Raw genomic sequence first — 22,665 nt, 5'->3', positions numbered from 1 at the left:
GGAAGAACTGATATTAGAAGGCTATCTACGATACTTGAATTGTTCACTATCTCTTTTTTCCTTTTATTGAAAATAGGGGTTTTGTTTGTTTGTTTTTCATACAATCTATCCTGATTTTGTCTACTCAGTCTACTCCTAGTTCTTTCCCACCTGCCCTCTCATACAGATGCACCCCCTTTCTGTTAAAAAACAAACAGGAGTCTATGAGATAATAACAAAATAAAATATAATAAGATAAAACAAAAACAAGTACATTGGAATAGTGCAAAACCAACAAACCAAAAGAAAAAAACTCAAGAAAAGGCATAAGAAACAGATATAGTTACAAGGACCCACTTGTTTGTACCCTGAGGAATTGCATAAAAATGTAAAATTGGAAGCTATTATATATATGCAAAGGACTTGTAGGGTAAAAAATAAAAACAAACAAAAAAGGTAAAATTTAAAAAGGAGAAAGCCCTGACACCAACATTTTGAGAGAATCTCCAAAGATGCCCTTGACTTCATTTTATATTGGCCATCTACTGCCGGGAATGCAGGCTACGCTTAAGAGTAGTTTGTTTCCCCAGTGAGACTCTTGGAGAAAACTAAATTTTCATTTGCAAGTGGTTATCAATTGAGATAGCTTCTGGGTTAGGGACAAGGCATGTGTCTACTTTTCATTTTGGCTCTAGATCTCCAATCAATGTAGACCTGTGCAGGCCCCACTGTGCATGCTGCCTTGGTCTCTGGAGTTCGTGTTGGTTAATCTTGTTTTGTTTAGGAGGCTTTGTTTCTTTGGTATTCTCCACCCTCCTTGGATGTTACACTCTTTCTGCCTCCTCTTCCATAGATTTTTCCCGAGCCCTCAGAGAAAGGATTTGATAGAGACATCCCGTTTAGGGCTGAGTGTTCTGAGGTCTCTTCACTCTCTGTATATTGTCTGACTGTAGGTTTTTATATCTGTTCCCATCTCCAGGATGAAGCTGCTCTGATGGTGGCTGAGTAAGACACTGCTCTGTGAGTAGAGCAGAATGCCATAGGAGCCATTTATTACTATATTCCTTTAGTAGAACCGTAGTATTTGGTTTTACCCCTGGATCCTTGGGCTCTCTAGTCTCAGGTTCTTGGTCAGGCAAGCAACATGGCGATGGGTTCCGTCTTGGGGAGTGGGCCTTAAGTCAAATGTGGCATTAGTTGATCACTTCTACCAACTTTGTGCCACCATTACATTCGCATACCTTACACCACTGTAGATTGAAGAGGTTTTAGCTGGGTTGGTATTGTTTCTCCTGCAGTACCATTCAGAGTACTTTCTAGTAGCAAGAACACTTATCCAGTGGGGGTGAAGGCTCTAAATAGGTGCCAGCTTGACTTCTTTCTCTGTGTTCAGTGAGTTGTGCAGGTATCTGCAGCAAGAGCGCCTTGCCATCAGTTTGTGGAGAGCAACCTATATTCTTCACAACAGCCTGTGTTGTTTCACTTAGAACTCAACTAGATGCAACCTAATCCCAGTACTGGAAACTACATTTGTTGACAAGATCTCCAGATGAGGCTCTGTCTCCTCTGTTACTTGGCAGTTTTATTTAGATCATCTTTATACATGTATATGTTTTAGGAAGATTCTACTATATTATTTTTTCCATACTATTACTCAAATAGCCCTTAATTTTAGCTGTCTCTCCCCATATTCCCTCCCTTACGCCCTCTTCTCTCTCCATTCCTTCTTGATTTCCCACTTCAATCCCCTTTATCTATAACTGTGTATTCTATTTACCTTTCCTGGGAAGATCTATTCATTCCCTCTAGGCCCTTACGATATACCTAATCATTTAACCGATTAAATTGTTAAAGACAATTCTTTATAATCAGAGGCCACAGTAATAAGAGGTTAATGACACTAGCATACTTGATTCCCCAAACTAAAAAATCTGCACGAGAGGCTAAAATGCAGTTTGCTGCAAGTGTCACTGAGAGGACTTGTGTGTCCTTCCATTACCAAGTCTACCACTGAGAATATCCTTCCCCACATTCTTTGCCTGCCCTTTGGTGCCATTGACATTCCTCTGCTCCATGCCCTTGGTCTGTTCAGTAATGACTGTCCTGCACTCACCTACTTTTCATGCATCGTCTTTTCTTTCTCCTCAGCTAAGGGTACTTGAGCCGCAGGAACTTTGTCCCCAGTTAAGACTCACCAGGTTCCCTTTGACCTTTTTTCCTCACCATCCTCTAACCTCCCCTCTTCTACCAGTGTTCAGTACTCTGCAGTGTTTACCTTTCTGTTCTACTTCATCGCCCCACTTCTTGAACTGCTGAAGTCTGGTCTGGCTCCTATTAGTAAGTTCATCATGACAGCTTTCATCAGTCTTGTCATTGACTTACACAATACAAAAGCCAGCTGTCAGGTCTCAACCAGTGTTTTTTTTCAGGACTGTCTCAGAACAGTCAACACACTGGCTGTTTCCACTCTTTGTGGACACACTTTTCTCACTTTACCTATAGTACTTCGGTCACTCAATTGTGCCTGCCCTGTCCTGGCTTCTTCTGGTTTTTATTTTTGTTTGTTTGGTTGGTTGGGTTGTTTGTTTGTTTTCTCTTAATCACTGAAGTTCCCCTGGGCTCAGTTCTTATCTGTCATCAGGAACCTTAAAGTTTCATCACAAGTGACATCCAAGTTTGTTAGGAATCCTTGACTCTTGTATTCAGTCTGGTTAATTTCTCCACTTGGATGGGTATTAGTTCTTCCCAGAGTGAATTGTTCTTTCTTTATTGTTCTTCACTGTAGCAAATGGTAGATAAAAGATGTTGCCTGTATCTCTCACATCTATCTCCCTTGCCCTTTTCTCCTCCTGGAACTGCTCTTTCGTGATAGCTCTTCAGCTTACTTCCTTGAGGCCATGGTCAAGTAGCACTTTAGAAGGCTTTTCTAAGAACTGTTCACAAAACAGCACTCTCCCCTCATCTATCCTGCAGGCCTTCTGGACTAGTTTAATGTAGCTGTTACCCCTGGGTAAAAATATGTGCATATATAGAATTAGCATCCATTCACAGATGTCTATTTCCCCTCAGAATGTAAACTCCATAGGGGTAAGAATTATTTGCTCAATGTTTTGTTGTTCTGGAATGTAAGAGGTATACAACTACCTCTTTGCAGAATTTGTGTAATTTTCCTTTTCACCTGAGTCATTTCCAAAGAAAAGATTAAGAAAATATTGTATAAATCTTTTTGAGCTTAAAATAGAAAAGGTAAATGTCAATTCCAACATAAGAAGAAACATTTTTTAAGGTATGACATACAACTTTCATTTTTAAAAGTTCTAATGAAGTCTAATAATTGTTTTTAAATATATAACTATTTATTTGTTTTGAATTTTAATTGTTACTTGTCTGAAATTTGTAAAGTAACAAATTTTTATTTAGATTATTTAAATTAATATTTCATAGATATTGTGTGTTATTTTTCTGTACAAAGAGAAGAAAAATGGTGAATAATTGAATATTAATTTAGAATCTTAATGGATAAGCATGTAGTGCAGTGATTGAATATGTGCTTAGGCCCTATGTTCAATCCATAGTACCATAAATAAAGAGCGATAAAATAAAGTTAAAATGTGTTTTGCTTTTACAATATTTCATTTTCATTAATTTAGTTACTTAAATATTTATAGAAATTATGTGTAATTTGTGATAAAGAGAAACATTTGGTTCTATGTGTATAGTCTCTCATAATTTAATGACTTTTGTCAGTAATTTTTTTAGTGTTTCTCTTTAAGGCATGTCTTATTTAATCTTTCCCTTTTTAAGTGTATAATCAACTTTATACTATTTTTTTTGTGTGTTACTCTCTCCTTTCTTTTCCTATCTGTGTCAGAATTTTTAAGGGGGCCTGAGATAGCTTTGCTCCGTAAGCGCCTGCAGCAGCTGAGGCTTAAGAAGGCTGAGCAGCAGAGGCAGCAAGAGCTAGCACAGGCCCAACATCAGCCTTCCACTTCCACTTCCGATCAGTCTCCTCATGAGGGCTCTTCACGGGACCCTCGAGCTTCAGGTTATTGATGTCAAGTGTGCTCAAGCAGTGTCTACAGTTGCTTTCTAATCCTGCTCTGTGTAGTCCAGTGTTCCCCACCCATTCAAATGGGAAGCTAATGTGCTTGCAGCTTTTCTTTCCCTTCCTGGCAATAGAGTGGTGTTCAATATCTACTGCAGAGGGCTGGGTTGACAGGAGCATTCCCAGAGGGGCAAGTGTACAACGAGCTTTTAGTTTACTGAAACTATTTGGAAAGAGGTAGCTGTTTATTTTTAAAGTTGTTGAGCTACTTTCTAATAAATCCACTAAATTTCATATCTGCTTTGATCTTTTTGTAGAAATTTCCTGTGTGCCAAAATGAACCTATGCTTATAGACCCTGGGCTTTCCCTTTTTGTTGGGTGTGTATATAGTAACCAGTGTTTTATATAGACCTAGTAATTCTTTAGCCATACTAGCATGCTCACTCAATCATTTCCTTCTGTTATTTGATTTTTTTTCAATATTTTTTTATTCAGCACTACTATAATTAACTTCAGTATGTAGGGCAGCAAACGTACTTTATGATATGTTTCCTGCTCATATGCTGTCAAATTCTGATACTATATATAGTGACAGTCAGTGCCACTTAGGATATATTAACACTCTAATTCTCTTAGTTAGTAGTTCTTGAGAATAATGAAAGATACAGCATAAAATATTTTACCAAGTGAAATAATAAGTACTATACATCTTATTCTGTGGATATTATAGTAGCTGTTAAAATGTTCATCACGGAAGAAGCATGTGCCTAGTTCTCACGTTAATGTCTTTATAATACTTGATATATTTTGCTCTGTCACCCTAAGGAATAATGAGTTTGGGTGTTAGTTCCTTTGAAAACTCTGATTTAATTACTTGGAATTAGTATGCATCATTAATGGGTAGAATTAGTCAACCTTTGCTTTATAAATATCTGTTCCAGCAATGGTAACCATAACATACTTGTTAATAATGTTATGATAAAATATTATAAATTCAAGTGTCTGAAATATACCTACGCATTTGGAATAAATTTAGGGGCTTGATATGTTATTATTCCATGCTATATTAATAGAAAGAAAGTCAGACAAAAATTTCTCTGATTTCTTTTCCTTGTGGGGAAATCTTTTCTTATACTTAAAACTAATAATTAACAAGAAAATTTGATCAGATTACAAAATAACATACAGTAAAACATTTTACTGTGAATTCATGTTATGTATAGTACTATAGCTCGAAATGTTTTTAAAGCACAAATAAGTCATGAAACACAGAAACCAATAAAAAGGAAAATAATGTCTTGATAAATTTAATGTCTTTTTACATTTATTGGTCTCATGTGTGTGCCTGTATACACATATATACATGCAAGCATGCCAGAAGCACACATGTGAAAGGCAGATGAAAGCTGTGAGAGTCAGCCCTCTCTTTCCACTGTGTAGATTTGGAGGCTTGACCTCAGAGTATTAGGCTTAGAGGTAGTTACCTTTACCTACCAGCCATCTTGCCAGCACTTTATAGACATAGGTATTTTTAAGATCCCAAAATGTGTCAGTGACAAGCCAAGTGTTAAAGTGAATGTTGATAGAAAGCAAAACTGTGTAAAGAAGAATGCACACTATATTAGAAAGTAAGCTGACGCTTATTTACCTTTCATATCAAGTTCCAAAAATTATAAAATTGAAGCAAGTTCTTTTTTGAGTAAAAAATTTTGAGTGGTGCTAGGCATGGTGTTATACACCTTTTATCCTAGCACTCAGGAGGCAGAGGCAAGCAGATCTTTGTATGTTCAAGACCAGCCTGGTCTACATAGTAAGTTCCAGGCAAACAGGGCTACATAGTGACACCCTGTCTCTGGGGGAAAAAAAGGAAATATATATGGGTTTTGTGAAATAATATGATGAAATAATAGGAAATACATTCATAAAACAAAGTTAAATAAATTTTCTAAAAACCCCTGTACTTAACAATTAGGTGCAATTTTGTGTGTGTTAACAGTAATTGATCCATTTTTCTTATACTAGATGTTACTACTATCAGGATAGAAAGTACCAAAATTAGCTTTACTTTTTGTTTTTTGGGGGGCAGTGCTTAGGGCACTGTGAGTGGTTCCAGAATTTGATATACAGTCACAGGCTTTGCTACATTCAGCCTCTAACACTCCTAGTCTGTCCTAAACCCTAGTGATGATTGTTTTTCTCTATACTGAGAAGGTCAGGAAAGCACCAAGGTCTTTTCCTTGCCTGTGGTCTGTTTTCAGGTGAACCTTAAGGTGTTTGAGCTGCAGGACCTAAAGTCCTTGTGAAACTGTCTGAAGCAAAAGAACCTCTAGTGGTTCTGTGTGCCAGTGTGCCTGTGGTGGGTCAAGCGTGCTTTCCTTATTGAGCAGCAGAAAATTGCTGTGGAAATGTTGAATGCCCAAGCTTAGAGTCCAAAAGTGAAGTAAACATGAAGCTTTAGAAAGTCATAAAAACCAAGGTTTGTTCTATTTTGACAAGGTACCAAAATTAGTATATTTGATTTTACTTTGTTAGTTTCTTGTATATAAAAGGCATATATTTTGTGCCTCTCAATAAATTTTGAGGGGCCAGGAGGGGCTCAGTGGGTAAAGGAGGCCTGATAACCTGAGTTTAATTCCTTGATCCCACTGTGGGAAGGAGAGAGCTGACTCCTGAAAACGACCCTCTGACCTTCTGTGTGGTGTGGTATGTGTGCTCACACTTACACAGGTATTACATACACAGATACAATAATAATAAGGAACATTAACATAAGCTATGATACTACCAATGAAAGGTATTTCCATTGTCTTTCCACTTATTTAAATTTCTTAGATATAAGATGTTCAAAAGATATGTGGATTAGAATCAATAATTGAAAAGGTATAGAGTTTCTGAATTATTTTATTGTCTGACAGATGTTTTATTCTTTTCTCAAAACATGGGACCCAGGAGAAGTCTGTGAAAAGCTAAGTGTAGAATGAGTCTGCAATATCTAGTTTTTATATATGAAAGGTGAGACCAGGTCACTTTGCAGAAATATTGATCTACAATCAGTTTTAGTAGGATTGGATGGGAAGAAGCCAGACAGTATTTACCAATAAAATAATGTCATCGTCTTCTTCTTCTTCTTCTCCTCCTCCTGCTCCTTTTCCTCCTTTTTTTCCTCCTCTTCCTTTTTGCTCTCTCTCTCTCTCTCTCCCTTTCTCTTTTTATCTTTTTTTTTTTTTTTTTTTTTTTTTTTTTTTTTTTTTTTTTTGAGATAGGGTTTCTCTCTTTAGCCTTGGCTGTCCTGGAACTGTGTAGACCAGGCTGGCCTTAAGCTCAGAGATCAGCCTACCTCTGCCTCCAAGTGCTAGGTTTAAGTAATGTGTCATCACACCCAGCACTATATCTTACATTATTCTGAAACACCAAATAATGTCAACTTCAATTTTAAGTTATTGTTTAAAATAAGTCATAGAAAATAACTAGGGCTTGGGACATAGCTTAGTGGTAGAACAATTACTTAGCATGCCTAAGGCCCTGGATTTGATCATCCAGTGCCATAAGAAGACAAGAGTTGCTAGATGTTTAAATCATGGTTTTCTTTTAATTAAGGTTAGGATGACTCAGCTTCAAGTCTTTCATCAGTTTTTTAAATTAAATTTTTATTGGATATTTTATTTACATTTCAGATGTAATCCCCTTTCTCCATTCCCCCCACCCACCCAGGAACTCCCTATCCCATCCCCCCTCCTCCTGTAACGCGCGCCCCCAAAATCCCTTTTCGCCCGTGAATAAGGACAGGAGGCGATACGGGTTTACTGCCACGAGGAACTTTTTACTACTGCACACGATAAAGTGGAAAGACCCAAGAAACCGGAAGAGGGTCCCTTAAATACACCCTAGAGTGACGTATTCACTTCTGAATGGCTGCTTGCTCACTACCCAGTATTACGCCTCGGGATAGGCCAGTGGTTTGGCGCTCTTTCTGCCTAGCAGCTGCGCAGAATGATTGTTTATTGCTGGGGAAACATGTGGCCAGCGCCATGTTGGAAAAACGCACGTGTGCAGCCACAGCGGCTCACTACATCTCTCCCTGTTTAAATTATTAATATGAAACAGCCTTTTGCCTATTAAATGTAGTACCAAATAAGATTCGAACTCAAACCCGATCAAGCAAACTCCATCTTGGGGGGGAGTAAGCGATCAAGAGCTTATAGCCTGAAGATTTTTTCCTTACCCTTCCAGGTGCCATGGAAACGAGTCCTCTGGGTGCATGGGCTAAGGAAATATAAAGAGAATTGACACCCATCCCTGTGCAATGGAGTATATATATAGCTCCCAGGAGTGCAAGGGCTGTCAACCTATTATCTGGTATCACAATTATTTAGGCAAGAGCTGACTGGACAAGACTTCTCATCTACCCAGTGCAAATGAGCCGAGCTCTTGGGGTGCATAGACTGAGAATGTCTCTGTCATAGGCTATTTCTAGCCTAGATCATCAAATTTCAGGGAGGATGCTTGCCCCAAGGCTGCGCGTGCTTAGGCTTAGAGCTACCTTGTCACGTTTTTGCTGGGCTTGAGCTTACAAACCATCCATCTATGAATACTAGTTCACATCCTAGAAGTGTATCACGCAGTCCTATTCCGGCTCTTTGGAAAGAAAGAAAGAAGGAAAGAAAAGGCAGAAGAAATTTATTTTTAAGAAGTAAAATCTCCACGGGCAGCAGGTTTCATCCGCTGGAAATCCGAGCTTGTAATCACGGCTGTATCTGGTCCAACTTCCCATTCCACTTTCCTTTTAAGTAAGCAGAAAGATTATGGCTTTAAATAAATGTATCATTCACAAATCTCAGAGGTGAAATACCTGGATATGGGGTCATTGAGACACAGCTCATTTGAGCCACATCTGCGAGCTGTATCAAGTGTGCTTGGAGCGAATAAACTCTCTGATTGACCAACACATCCACTTTCTGTGGGAGGGTCAAAAGCCTCAGAGGTTTTTTCTGAAATTTGATTAGCAACAGTAGCTGCTGTGATTTGATTAACCATGTCTGAGTCAGCTGTTACAGCTGCAATTTGTAGGGATGGTAATAGCAGCGATAAGGGCTGCAGTTATATTAGAATCTCCTTTCTTGTCAGGATAAAATCAAGGTCTCAGACGTCTGAACGGGGATAGGGATCAGAGTGGTAAACTGGCTATTAGACCTGCTTATAGAAAAGCAGACCAGCACTGTAATATAAAGCGAGTTACATTGGTACAAGTTAGCAGCAGCAACGCCTTTTAAGAAGGCAAGGGCATAGGTTTTTGAGAAGCAGATAGGTTAACCATCTAAATTTACTGTATATACTAGGAACCCGATTTTGGAGAGTCCAAATGGGAGCTGAGAGCGTCTGCAGATGAATCCTTCGGGGGGGTCTTTTTCAGGAACCGCGAGTCGCCGCGTCAGTCGCTCTGGCAGCCAAAATGGATTGTCTTCCCCCTGTGGAAACACACAGACCGCTCCCCGGGATCTTATTAAAATAGGATCCGGGCCTTTCCATAGACCAGTCAAAACATCTTTCCATTTTACCATTTCTTTTGGCCTAGTTGGTTCCATGCAATGGCGATCAGCCGCTGTATTGCCTTGACTGTCCAAATTCAGAAAGTTGAGGGTAAAAAGTGCCAGAGAAATAGTAGCTCGTGGCACCGTGGGCAGAGCTTCCTCAACTTCTCCCTTTTGTTTTATCAAATAAGTTTTAAGGGTGCGGTGAGCACGCTCAATGATGCCCTGTCCCTGGGGGTTATAAGGAAGACCCGTCAGGTGTGTCACTTCCATATGGCGACAAAATTGTTTAAATTTTTGAGAAGTGTAGGCTGGCCCATTGTCCGTTTTAAGGATTTTAGGCTTTCCCCAAGCACTCCAAGCTTCGAGGCAATGTTGAATAACATGGGCCGCCTTTTCTCCGGTCAAAGGAGAGGCAAATATAACTCCAGAACAAGTATCAATAGAAACATGCAAATATTGTAATTTACCAAAGGATGGGATGTGGGTAACATCCATTTGCCAGATTTGTAAGGGCCTGATTCCCCGAGGGTTAACTCCTGTATGGGGAACAGGTAGGAATTGACAGCAGTTTTGGCATTGAGTAACAATATCTCTGGCCTCCCTTCTAGAGATGTTAAATCGACATCTTAATGTCTCAGCTGTCACATGAAACCTTTTGTGAAAAGCTTTAGCCAAATCTAACTTTGGCGAAAGGGCAATTGCAATTAACCTTGTGGCTCGATCTGCCAGGTCATTGCCACGGGACATAGGTCCCGGTAAGCCTGAGTGAGCCCTAATATGAGTTATAAAGACCGGGGATCTACGCTTAGCCAGGGTAAGCTGAATCTTTTGAAAAACTTCCACAAGTCTGCTAGATGTCTTAATTAACCCAGCAACTTCCAATGCTTTTACTGCATTAACCACATAGAAGGAATCTGAAACAATATTTAAGGGACCTGGAAAGATTTCCAGAACCTCTGACACCACTAAGCATTCCACCATTTGAGGTGAGGTTTCATGATATTGTTTGGATGTAACTTTATCATTAACCACATAGGCACCTATTCCTGTTTTTGACCCATCCGTATAAACTACCATTCCATCTGGGAGTGGCTCCTGAGCTGTAGAGCTCAGTCTGCATTGTCTTAATTCAAATGTAAATATTTTTAATCTCCCGCCTGTTCTCTGAGGCCTGAACTGCACATTTTTTTTTTTTTTAACTTTAAATTTAAACTTTAAATTTTAAAAGACACGTGTTGTATCTTTTTTCTATAAACATAGGCAAATCAAAAATTTTCAAACTCTCGGTTGAATTATCAACTGTAGCCAATGGAATATTGGCAGTTTAACTATGTTTTTAAGCCTCTTTTTTAATGTTAGAGTATAACCATATTTTTGAAAAACAAAACCAATCTTTAACGATGTAAGCAATTTATTTTCTTTAAAATCAACATCAAGTAAATTACCTTTATGCTATAAAGTTTTGTTGTCAGTTCTTATATATAAATGCACGATAGTGCAGCTTTAAATATCTCACCAAAGAGACACTGTTCTTAAATCTTATCTTTACACACCTGGTTTTTGAATGACTCCAACCCTGAGTCACCAATCTTAAGCCAGCCTTTTTTATCAAGGTTGTAAACCTTTTTATCATATCCAATAACTTTAGGCCAATAATTTCTAAAAATCAGTTGGAAGCAAAAATGAAATGACAACACATCTTATATATTTAAACCAAACAAAATTTCTCGATTTCTCTAGCTGTAATTTTAAGATAAAAGCACCTTGTCACTTTGATTTTTCTAGGACAAACTCTTAACTTCCTTATTTAATCCAAAAACATGTTGGTCCCTAGAAAAGGCAGCCTTTCCAGCTGAGCTCAACTCTTTAGCCACTGCTCTGCATATTAAAACTGCCTTTGAAAACCAAGTTAGACTAGACCAAGTGTTGAATCAAGCAATTTTAACAATCTTTTAAACATTAAACATAGAACATGAAACATAGACGACCAATCATTCATACGAGACACGTGGACAGAAAATACAATGAGACACACGTGGACATTGGTGCACCAAGGACAGGATAATAAACAAAAAAAAGCAGAACTAAGGATTTCTCTTAGTTTCTCTTATACTAAGGCATCTCCTGGAGTCATGGCGGCTGTAGCTAACCTCTCTACTTGGGCTACAGTAAAGTTAGCTCCAATTCCATATGCGCGCACTGCTTCCGCTAATTCTTTGACCTGTCTATAATCTACGGGAGCATAAACGCGGGCGCCTTCTGCCGCTTCAAAGACCGGAAATGCAAGCTGTAGCTGCCTCTGATCCGCCGGGCTGAGGAATGAGTTAGGGCCTCCGCCCGAATCGTAAGTTGGAGGCAAGAGTGGGGCTGAGGAATTCAAAGGCTTTCTTAGTCTTACTTTGGGACCTCCAGCTTTAGTACAGGCCGCTGGTTCCTGCCCCAGGCCCTCTTCCTCTCCTTGTGTTAGATCTTCCTCGGAGCTGCTAAGGTGTATGGAAGCAGGCTCCTTAATTGGGTGCGGGGGTTCCCGCTTCTCTTCACCAGCCGGTGAAGGTTTCCTAGCTTTAACAGGCCCTGCAGTGGCCTGTATCCCTCCTGAACATTCTTTCCTATAACCAAACTCTCTGGCCAGTCTCTCTCCAGACTTCTTCGTCTGTTTCTCTTTTCCCAACCCTATGGCTGAGCACCTGTTGCCACATCCTGGTTCTGATAGCTTAGAGCAGACCTTTTTTGAAACCTCTCCACTCCTATTAGCTGTGCCTCGAGCTAGTTCCTCACAACAAAAATAGACTGCCAACGAAAACCACACAAGGCCAGCTACTACAGCAGCGGCAGTGAATGAAAATTCGGTCGCAACAAAGGTCACCACGCCAAGCATACCTTCCAGGATGCACCTCGCGTTCCGCAGTTTGTAACCCGTCCCCAAGCTTGGGTGGTCTCCCGCAGCGCCTTAAAATTTCCCGGGTTTCTCGGCACCAGATGTAACGCGCGCCCCCAAAATCCCTTTTCGCCCGCGAATAAGGACAGGAGGCGATACGGGTTTACTGCCACGAGGAACTTTTTACTACTGCACACGATAAAGCGGAAAGACCCAAGAAACCGGAAGAGGGTCCCTTAAATACACCCTAGAGTGACGTATTCACTTCTGAATGGCTGCTTGCTCACTACCCAGTATTACGCCTTGGGATAGGCCAGTGGTTTGGCGCTCTTTCTGCCTAGCAGCTGCGCAGAATGATTGTTTATTGCTGGGGAAACATGTGGCCAGCGCCATGTTGGAAAAACGCACGTGTGCAGCCACAGCGGCTCACTACATCCTCCTGCTTCTATGATGTGCTTCCACCCACCCTCCCACTCCCACTTCCCCACCCACAATTTCCCCCACACTGGGGCATCCAGCGTTCACTGGACCAAGGACCTCCTCACCCACCTATGCCTGACAATTTCATCCTCCCTTACATATATAGCTGGAGCCATGGGTCCCTCCCTATGTGCTTCCAGGCTGGTGGTTTAGACCCTGGGAGCTCTGGTTGGTTGGTTGGTATTGTTGCTCTCCCCATGGGGCCACAAACTCTTTCAGCTCCTTCAGTCTTCTCTCTCACTCCTCCATTGGGAACTCCATGATCAGTTCAATGGTTAGCTGTGAGCATCTGCCTCTTTATATGTCAAGCTCTGGCAGACCTTTAAGGAGACAGCTATATCAGGTTCCTGTCAGCATGCACTTCCTGGCATCCAGCCTTTGGTGACTGCACAAGGGATGGATACCCAGGTAGAGCAGTCTCTGGACAGCCCCTCCTTCAGTTTCTGTCCTACGCTTTGTCTCCATATTTGCTCCCATGAGTATTTTGTCAGTTTTACATGGAAGTTCTGATTTAAATTTTGCAAGTAGATATGGGATCTAGCAGTGTCTAGCAAAGGCTGTTTGATTATCAGGGTCACAGAGGTGGACAACAACCACTAAAACGTAACAGTAAAACTTGTGATTTAGCTTGTTCTTCATGCTAACTAATAGGTCCTCAACTCTGAAATAAAATATGCAATAACATACTCTAAAAGAAGGATTTTTCTCAAGATTTATTTTTATTATTTTTAATTATGTGTATGCATGTGCAGGTATGTTCACATGTGTGCAGGTCCTTGGCAGTACTGAGGTGTCAGATACTCCATGGAACTGGAGTTTGAGGTGGTTGTGAGCCACCAGATATGGGTGATAGGAACCCAACCTCAGACCCTAGCAAGAGCAGCAAGTTCCAACCTAATATTTAGTTTTTTTTTAAATACATTTTTCTTCTAGAAGTTAGAAAATATACCGTAAGTCATTTATAGATTATATTTTTTAGGAGATACAGTATAACTTATAATAAATCAATGGTTTCGTTGTTTTCAGTATTTTGAGACAGAATCTCACTATACACCCTCAGATGTTCCCAAACTTGTAGTCTCTCTTCTCATCTCCTTGAGTGCTAGTTAATATTAGGGCAATTTGGCTTTCTTATTTGGAATTTGTTTGTTTGAGATACGTTCTTGCTGCCTAGCTCAGGCTGGCTTTGAATTTGCTGTCCAAGACTTATCCTTCTGAGTGCTAAGATGATAAGCATGTGCTACCACTAGCCAGCTTGATTAGTTTCAATTGTATTTCTTTTTCTGGGGGGCTTGAGGTGTACTACAGCATATGTATGTAGGTCAGAGGACAACTTGCAAGGAATCGCTTCCACTGGTTGGGTCTTGTGAATCAAACCCAATCAAGTTTAGAGGTACTTTCTTTTTTTAATTCTAAAAAGCTGCTGCTTCTGCTTCTGCTTCTGCTTCTGCTTCTGCTTCTGCTTCTGCTTCTCTCTCTCTCTCTCTCTCTCTCTCTCTCTCTCTCTCTCTCTCTCTCTCTTCATCATCATCTCATCATTATCTGGGTCTGAGACTAGTTGAAATCTTGTTCCTTACCTTATGACTAGATGAGCTTGGGCAATTCATTTGGCTGTTGTCTGTGACTTTCCCAGTTACCAGTTTATTTAGGAGTGTAGCCTACTCCATGTAACAGATGACATAGAGATAGGATAGACAATGTGTACATATAGTTTTTAATACTTGTGAGAGAGTACCATTTTACTTGTAAGATATATTTAGGTAGTATAACCTACCCTGGTTAATGGAGATGCATTGAGATGGGATACATAGATAAATATATAGTTCTTAATACTTGTGAGAGAATACCGTCTGTCTTATAGTATATCTTACTTCTTCAGAATGTCTTCATATCAAGACCATTTAAGGTAGACAGCATTGAGGATTCAGAATGAGCTGTTTGTGCATTTATCAAACGAATGCCCCCAAGTAGCTGCAACAGTGGCATTCAGTATATGGATGATTTAAAAGCCCAGATCTCTCTTTCCATTTCAGGTCCCCTGAAGTCATGAGTTGCTGGCTCCTGCTCAGAGTGACAACACCCTGTGGAATCTACTGGTACTTGCCCAGCCACCACAGAGCCCACTGGAGCATGGAGCCAGCCTAGAGAGGGTCAGGTAGGAACTGTTTTTTCACTTTATGGCACGGTTTTGCCAATTGGAAAAAAAGTAACTTTTATACCCCAAAAGGGTGTAAAACATTTATGATTATTTTTGAAAAAGGGCTTTTCAAAACTGAGCCATATTGGAAAAAATCAGCATTTAACCTATCCTGTGCAAGCAAGCTCTGTTTACTGTTAGCTTCCCTGCAGTGCTCAGATCAATCTGAGATAGACACACTGGTTCATGTTTTAGCCTTTGTACATAATTAATAAATCAGACATGATACTGACCTAATTCTGCAAACCTTTGTTAATTACCTTAAGTATTTAGAGTTCTGGGGAAAACAGAAGTGAATCTTAGGATTTTAAACTATAATTAAATGAATATATACCCCATAGTTTGAAGAAAAATTTGCACCGTTCTTTTTCAGTGAGTATAATAGCCCTGAAAGGCAGGGAGGTAGTAGTTGAATTAGCTGATTCTTTCCCATATGTTGAGTAGCTTACAAGTATTATCTCATTAAGTCCTCAAACGAATACTGCATACTTTTTTTGTGATATAGAAATGAAACTTAAGACAATTAAAATAATTTGTCCAGGGTTACAATTTTAGTGAGGGAAAAGCCATTCAAATCTAGGAAATAAGGCTGAAGAAGTCTTGTTATATGATACATTATAACTTTTTGTTTTTCTACAAGTAGAAAAGTTCTGGTGTTTAAGTGGCTGAAGGATTTACTCAATATCAAAGTGCAGATTTGGGAGAAGTACAGAGTAAACAATATACTTTGTGTAAATAGTATACACAGAATAACTATATACATAAATGAATATATATTTAGCCTAGTACTAAATGAAATATTGCTTAACATTTTTCTACCTTTAAAATAATATAATTTTAAATATTTTAAATCTGTTTACTTACCATACTGATTTTAGTAGTAGACCATATATTCTGGGTTTTATTTTGTGATAATGCCTTCTAAAATATTTTGCAGAAATATGGAGTAGGATACACAACCAGCTACAAGATTGAGTTGGTACTTGCTATTCTGATGGTCACTGTGTTAATATTGGAAGTACTTCTGTAACAGGAATTATAGGCATTTATAAACACCTAGTATTAGAAAAGTGTGCCACTTAACATGTTTATGTTACAGGAAAATAATAATTCTAAAAAAGAATTGCCTGTTCCCAAGATTATAAATAAAGTAAATGCAATAGCCAAGAGTCACAAGTGTTAGCCTTTAAAAGATGTTAGACAAGTGAGATGGCTCAGTGTGTGAAGGCCCTGGTGGCAAGTCGACAGCTAGAGTCCTGTCTTCAGGACCCACACTGTAGAGAGAACTGACTCCCACAAGTTGTCTTCTAACTTCCGTGTATGAGCTAGGTGTAGCATGTGCATGTCCACACATAGTAGTACAAATAACAAGTAATTCTTACAAATACACAATTGTGACAGGCTAAAACAGTACAATGAAAATGTTTTAGTTAAAATAGGGGTTTGTTGTTGTTAATTTAATGTAAGCCTTATTATTTTAAATGCTATAAGACTAAAGTACAGTTCTGTGACGATTAGCATTAAAGATCTTTAGTTTTTAGTGATACTTTCTAAGTTTTATTGAAAGAAAAAGATACATTTTACTTCTAGAAGATGTATGCATTTCATAATGTAGAAAAACAAATTATTTGTGAAGTGAATTTTTTAGTGGCTTTAGAGTTGTCTTGGAGCCTTTAGTTATTAAAGGAGAACATAGGGAAATGTGTAATGATTCCAGAGGGATGAACTATAATTTGTAAGACTCTGAAGGGGATTTTTCCAATGTTTAATGAATTGACTTTGTTTTGCTTTAAAAAGTGTAACTCTACTTCTAAAGACTAAATTGTCTATTTTTCAAAATAATGCAGGTGGCAATGTCAGATCTAAAATGAATAAATAAGAAATCATTTTAAAAAGAAAGATATGGTAGATTAAGGAACCAATAAACACTACCATTTCCACTTGCCTTCTTGCGTAGTAGACTTTTAACCATATTCTAATGAAGAGATGATGGGTAAAGATGATAAAGCTTCAGACTTTAATATCATGATTTATCAGATTCTCTGAGCAATCTGGTATGATGTTAGGAGATAGAGGACTTGGGGTCAGTAGACATGGTGCAGGTAGCAGGCTTCAGACTACAAATGGAAGCAATTGAAAGGTGTAAGTTTAGAATGAAAGCAGGATGTATTTCCCTTAGCTGTTCAGCTAAGGATGATCTTTACTTAATACCTGTTTGGGGAAAATGTTATTATTAACATAGCTGGTGCTCAGCCAGATATGCCTTATTAACTTATTCATGAAGAACTAGGGCAAAAGATCTCAGAAATTAAGAATCATTTTTACATGTGATATGAAGCTGTGTTTGGTACCCACACTTTCCCACTTTGCTGTAGCTCTGCTGGGGCACTGGGGCTTCTCTCTGTTGGGTATCCTTTGTCCAAAAATGCTTGGGACTAGAAGTAGCAAGTTTGGAGAAATATTTTTCTTATAACTAGTAAGGTGTGTGAAGGTGGGGAGTACTTAGGACTAAGCAGCATACTCCTTTGTGCTTTCTGTACATTTGATGTAAACAGCAAGGCATTTTTATGCAGTAGTTTTAATGTATCTATATTCTGACCGCATTCCATCACAGGATCTTAACTGTGAAATTTTCTACTTGTGTCATGTCAGCTGTCAAGACATGTGTTCAAGTACTACATTCCTGTGCTGATTAGGGAGAAAGAAAAATCTGCCTAAAAATATTGCTATTATCAGAATTAAGACTTGCTAACCACAGACAAATGGCCTTTCCATTTCAGTATGCCGATGTCCTTTATACCAGTGTTTTCTAAAAACTAGAACCCAATAATGAAATGAATTCTCAAATAGAGACTCGGTGTGCCCAAAAAGTCAAAATAAAGATGTACTATTTAAAGCCAAAGTAGAAAAAAGAAAGCACAGATCATTAAGTGTTCTTCTTGCTTTTCTTTTTCTACCAGGTACTTCTATACAGAAGCCTAAGCTTTCACAGAGTATAGTTTCATTATGCACAATATACCATAGAGTTCTTAAAGTTACATGTTTCCTTAAAGGTATTTAATTCATTGACTATTTTCCCTATAAACCACTTTTTGTTGTTAAACATCCTGACTCCTTATTCAGTTCATGGTATAGCAAACAGCATCTCACAAAGTCTAGTGAGCATCTCATTTCATGCCTTCAGTCTCCCAAAGCAGGATGAAAGCCATTAAAGAGCTGGCGAGGGAGGTTTATTTTTGCTGCTGTTTTGTTTTGTTGTTTTTTTTTTTTTTGAGAAGGGGAAAATATCTTCTATTTAGAGGAGATACCCTATTTCTAATTATCTATCTGGCACTTTATCTGTGCTAGATGAATTAAAGGTATGTGCATGGAAATACAATAATTTTCTCAACTCATTCTCAAGATTGCTAAATGCTTGCCTGGAATAACACCTTACGCCCATGGCGCTGCTTACTCACTGCTTGGAAAACACGCCACAGTACTTACTTCTCTCCCCACCCTTACCCATTTGTTTCTTAAGCTTAGAGATTATCATGACATTGCTGTGCAGTTTTCTGCTGCTTACTTTTAAGTTGAAATCTCATTTTTGTTTCAGATTCTCCTTCTTCTGTGGTTAACAAACAGCTCGGATCCATGTCACTTGATGAGCAACAGGGTGCGTGCAACAGGAGATGCGCTATGCCCATCCACCATAGTTTTATTGCAATGCATAAACAAAGTTCTTTCTTGCTTTTGCTTAGCATATCATTTTGATTATGGTCTTCAGTCACTACTTTATGAACTAAATTGTCCTGTGTGGTTTTGCACACAAAGGGTTCTTTTAGCTTAAACAGATTATGTTCTGTGTGAGCTCATTTCTGCCTTTGGCGTTTTATAACAACTTTGAAGTTGATCCTTTAACAGTTAAAAATGAATATAATATAATTTTATTATAGCTATATATCATAAAATCATATAGAACTGTGTAAGGTTAGCATATTGCCCCATTGCTCATTTAGAAGTTATTTGAATATCGTAATATTACACATTTCTAGGTGGCTATGGTAATGATAGTTTTGTGTCATACTTAACTAGTGGTAGAGACAAGGTCTTATATGTAGCCCAAATTAGCCTTGACCTACCAGTGGTTTTGCTTAGCCTTCTTCCTGTGTCCTGGGATTACAGGCATATGGCCATCCCAGTTTTAAGCACTCTGCTTATAAACCCAGAGATAGATGAAAAGCTGGGCACTCAGCATTGAAAAGCTTTTTCACTTCCACTGGTACCTTTTTGAACTTAGCAAAGGTATAGACTCAGACACACAGGCTTGAGGAGAACAGTATGCATTCCCCAGGTTTATCAGTCAGGCTTTATCACTAGCAGATCTGATACAGTGAAGAGAGAATTGGGAAAGGAGGATGTTCTAACAAAAAAGAGGTAGATGGAAAGAAGAGTGCAGGGGAAGACTGTAAGAAGCTATAGTGCTTACTTTAGAATTAAGGCAAATTTCTTATGATCTCTCTTGACTCAGGATTCTTTAAAGGGTTCTAAAGCACTTTATGATATAACAATGTAAGCGATATTAAGCAACAAGGAATAACTTGAATTTATTTGTGTATGTATGTATGTATATATGTGTGTGTGTGTGTGTGTGTGTATGTGTGTGTATTGGGGTCATGCCATGGTGCAATCCTAGTGATCAGAGGATAATTGCTAGGGGTCAGTTCTTTTCTTCTATTATATGGGTTCCAGAGATTGAACTCAGGTCAGGCTTGGCTGCAAGCACCTTTACTGCTGAGCCAACTCACCAGCTTGATTTCATTTATCTCAATTGAAAGGGGCAACTGGATTGCTAATAAATTTCATGAATTTGTTTTTTAAGATTATGAATAAGCATGAAATCTGAAAGACTTGACAGGGTAGCAAATGTCGAACTCACCAGTTCATTGAGTAAGGAAATCAATTTTGCTCTAGTATCTGATTGTAATCTTCTTAGAAAAATGTTCAAAAACTAAATTTAAAACATTTTAGAAACTCATGTACCATCAGTGTTAAATTATTTATTTGTAAACCTTTTGATGATGTCCATTATTAGGTTTGGATTTTGTTTGTTCTAGGTTTTTTTTTCCTGTTCTTAAAAAATAAAGCTAGGTGTGGTAGTTCCTGCATTTAATGCCAGCACTCAGGAAGCTGATGCAGAAAGATGGCCATGAGTAAGACTGAAAATCTGTGTAAAATAAAACAACAACAACTAAGCAAAATACAATAAGAAAAATGAGGCAGGAGGTAGGAAAAATAAATAATAAATGTGAGATCTACAAAATTAAACATATTTTACCTTTACACGGTAATAAAATGGGATACAATTATAGAATCACATTATATTACACTATAGCCAGATTCATGTTTAGTTAACCATATAGAATAATTTCTATAGATTTATACTGAATATTATACCTAATTTAATTGGTACTTCATTTATATATGGTTCTGAGATATAAAAAAGAGAAGACTTAAGTTTAACCTACACAGTTTTAGTCTCAGTGCCTGGATGAATGGGGATGCCATTTAGTGAGGTTGTCTAGCTTAGAGATAGAAATTAGAAGGATCTTTGTTCTGGGGCCCATGTAATGTGATTTACCATGTGGTTTTATAACAAGAGAGGTTTTATAAGGTCAAATATCAATGCGTTTGGCAGAAACTACATTGTAAACAGCTCTTGTAGTTTTGTGATAAAACACATGAGTAGAAATGTCCTAATAACGGGAAATAACCTAAGCACATGGGTTTACCTATGGCAATATGTGCTAACTGTACTATAGAAGTTAAGATGGGGATCGGGCTGGAGAGATGGCTCACAAGTTAAGAACATTGGCTGCTCTTCCAGAGGTCCTGAGTTCAATTCCCAGCAACCACATGGTGGTTCACAACCATCTGGAATGAGATCTGGTGCCCTCTTCTGGTATCCAGGCACACATGCAGGCAGAGTGCTGTATACATAATAAATAAATAAATAAATCTTTTAAAAAAAAAAAAGTTAAGACAGCCTGTCACTAGTCTTCCTCTTTTGGTCTAATGTAATAACTTTCTTTTGGCTATTGATGCCACAGTGTATTCTCTATTAGCAAACAGAGTGAACCTTTGAAAAGTGTGTGTGTGTGGGCGCGTGTGCACACGTGCGTGTACACACATACACACACACACAGACTCTAAAGTTACTTTAACCCTTGAAAAGTCTGAAGACCATGCCATGTCTTATGAGGCAAACATGAGGCCAAACATGAGCTGGTCTTTCTCTCCCTAACCAGATTTTTGGTAGTTGCCACGTTTGCCTGGAGTGTGCTGATACTCTGAGCTCCTTTCCCTCTCAGATAGCTTACACACTGTTCCCACTCCCAAACTTAGGCCATTTCTACTTATCTTTAAGTGTCAATCTCTCAAAAATATGACTTCCCAGTCTGTAGTATTTTGTCTCTCCTCATTTTGTGGCCTTGTTAATGGCTCTCATTAGATTTGCAGTCATGTGTTTGTTTGGAGGATTATTTCATGTATACCTCTCTCCATAGACTGTATGTGCTCTTTTTAGTCATTGATGTGTGTGTGTGTGTGTGTGTGTGTGTGTGTGTGTGTGTGTGCAGTGTATGGAATTTTATCAGTTCCATATTGGTATCATTTTATATCAAAATATACCAATATTTTGTTGGGATGTTTTGGGGGGGAAAGGAGACTTGCAGTTGTTTTTCTGTTGTTGTTATTGTTGTTTATATGGGGTCTCACTATGTAGTCTTGGCTGACCTGGCAATCTTTATGTTGACCAGGCTGGCCTGGAACTTTCGGAGCTTAAGTCACATGCCTCTGCTTCATGTGCCAGGATTAAAGGTGTGCCATCATGCCCAGAAACAGTGTTTGTTGAATAAATAAGTAGATTAATTCATTAAGTGATCAGAGCTATGGAAATTATTTCAGTTTAGAAAATTCAGCACAACAAACAGGTTTACATTCTGAAAAGTACATTTGGGTAATATTATATAAGAATGAATGGAGGATAAGAGAGTCAGAGCATTTAAGAAATTATTATAATAATCCAGATAAGAGACAGTGAAAAATCCAATCTAAGGCAGTAGGAGTGAGAAATAAGTAAATCTTAACAATCTTTGTGAGTAGAATGAAGAGAATTTTGGCTTGGGGTAGATTGACAATATGACAATAATAGTGGTAATAATAAGTGACACTTTGAAACTCGCTAGCCAGAAATTGAGAATATTATGTCTAGGTATCTTGGTAAGATTATAGTAAACTATAAGAAAGAGCTTTCAGGAAAAACAGATAGCTGTAGGGGAAAGGGTCTGTGTAGACATCCTTCACATGTTGGCTTTGAGGTATCTTAGTCTGTTTTCTCTCGCTATTAGGGAGAACTTAAGGGCTGAATATGGTGACATGTGTCTTTAAGCCCAGTATTTGAGAAGCACAGACAGGTAGGCTGGCCAGGTCTGCATAGTGAAAGCTTGTCTTTAAAATATATCTAAGGGGAGGGAGGGAGACAAAGAGAGAGGTAGGGGAGACTGAGTTCAGTTA

General features: G+C 38.6%; 1 protein-coding gene across 8 annotated transcripts in view; it reads left to right on the top strand.

Annotated features, from left to right (window-relative positions):
• Dcaf6 (DDB1 and CUL4 associated factor 6) overlaps positions 1-22,665 on the top strand; it is a 121,425-nt gene that overhangs the window by 64,989 nt on the left and 33,771 nt on the right. For 3 of the 8 annotated variants that reach the window (XM_076941523.1, XM_034512806.2, XM_076941521.1), the window contains exon 11: positions 18,707-18,766. The exons of 3 other annotated variants lie outside the window; for them this stretch is intronic. In XM_076941523.1, coding sequence (XP_076797638.1) covers positions 18,707-18,766 — 60 coding nt within the window. Of the gene's footprint in view, positions 1-3,850; positions 4,025-18,706; positions 18,767-22,665 lie in introns of all 8 variants that reach the window. 2 more of the 8 variants (XM_076941520.1, XM_034512809.2) reach the window with 1 other exon arrangement.

This window comes from Arvicanthis niloticus, chromosome 10 (assembly GCF_011762505.2).
Source record: "Arvicanthis niloticus isolate mArvNil1 chromosome 10, mArvNil1.pat.X, whole genome shotgun sequence".
Taxonomy (NCBI): Eukaryota; Metazoa; Chordata; class Mammalia; order Rodentia; family Muridae; genus Arvicanthis; species Arvicanthis niloticus.
The sequence above is the reverse complement of the archived record's forward strand: the minus strand, read 5'-3'. Positions and strand labels throughout refer to the sequence as shown.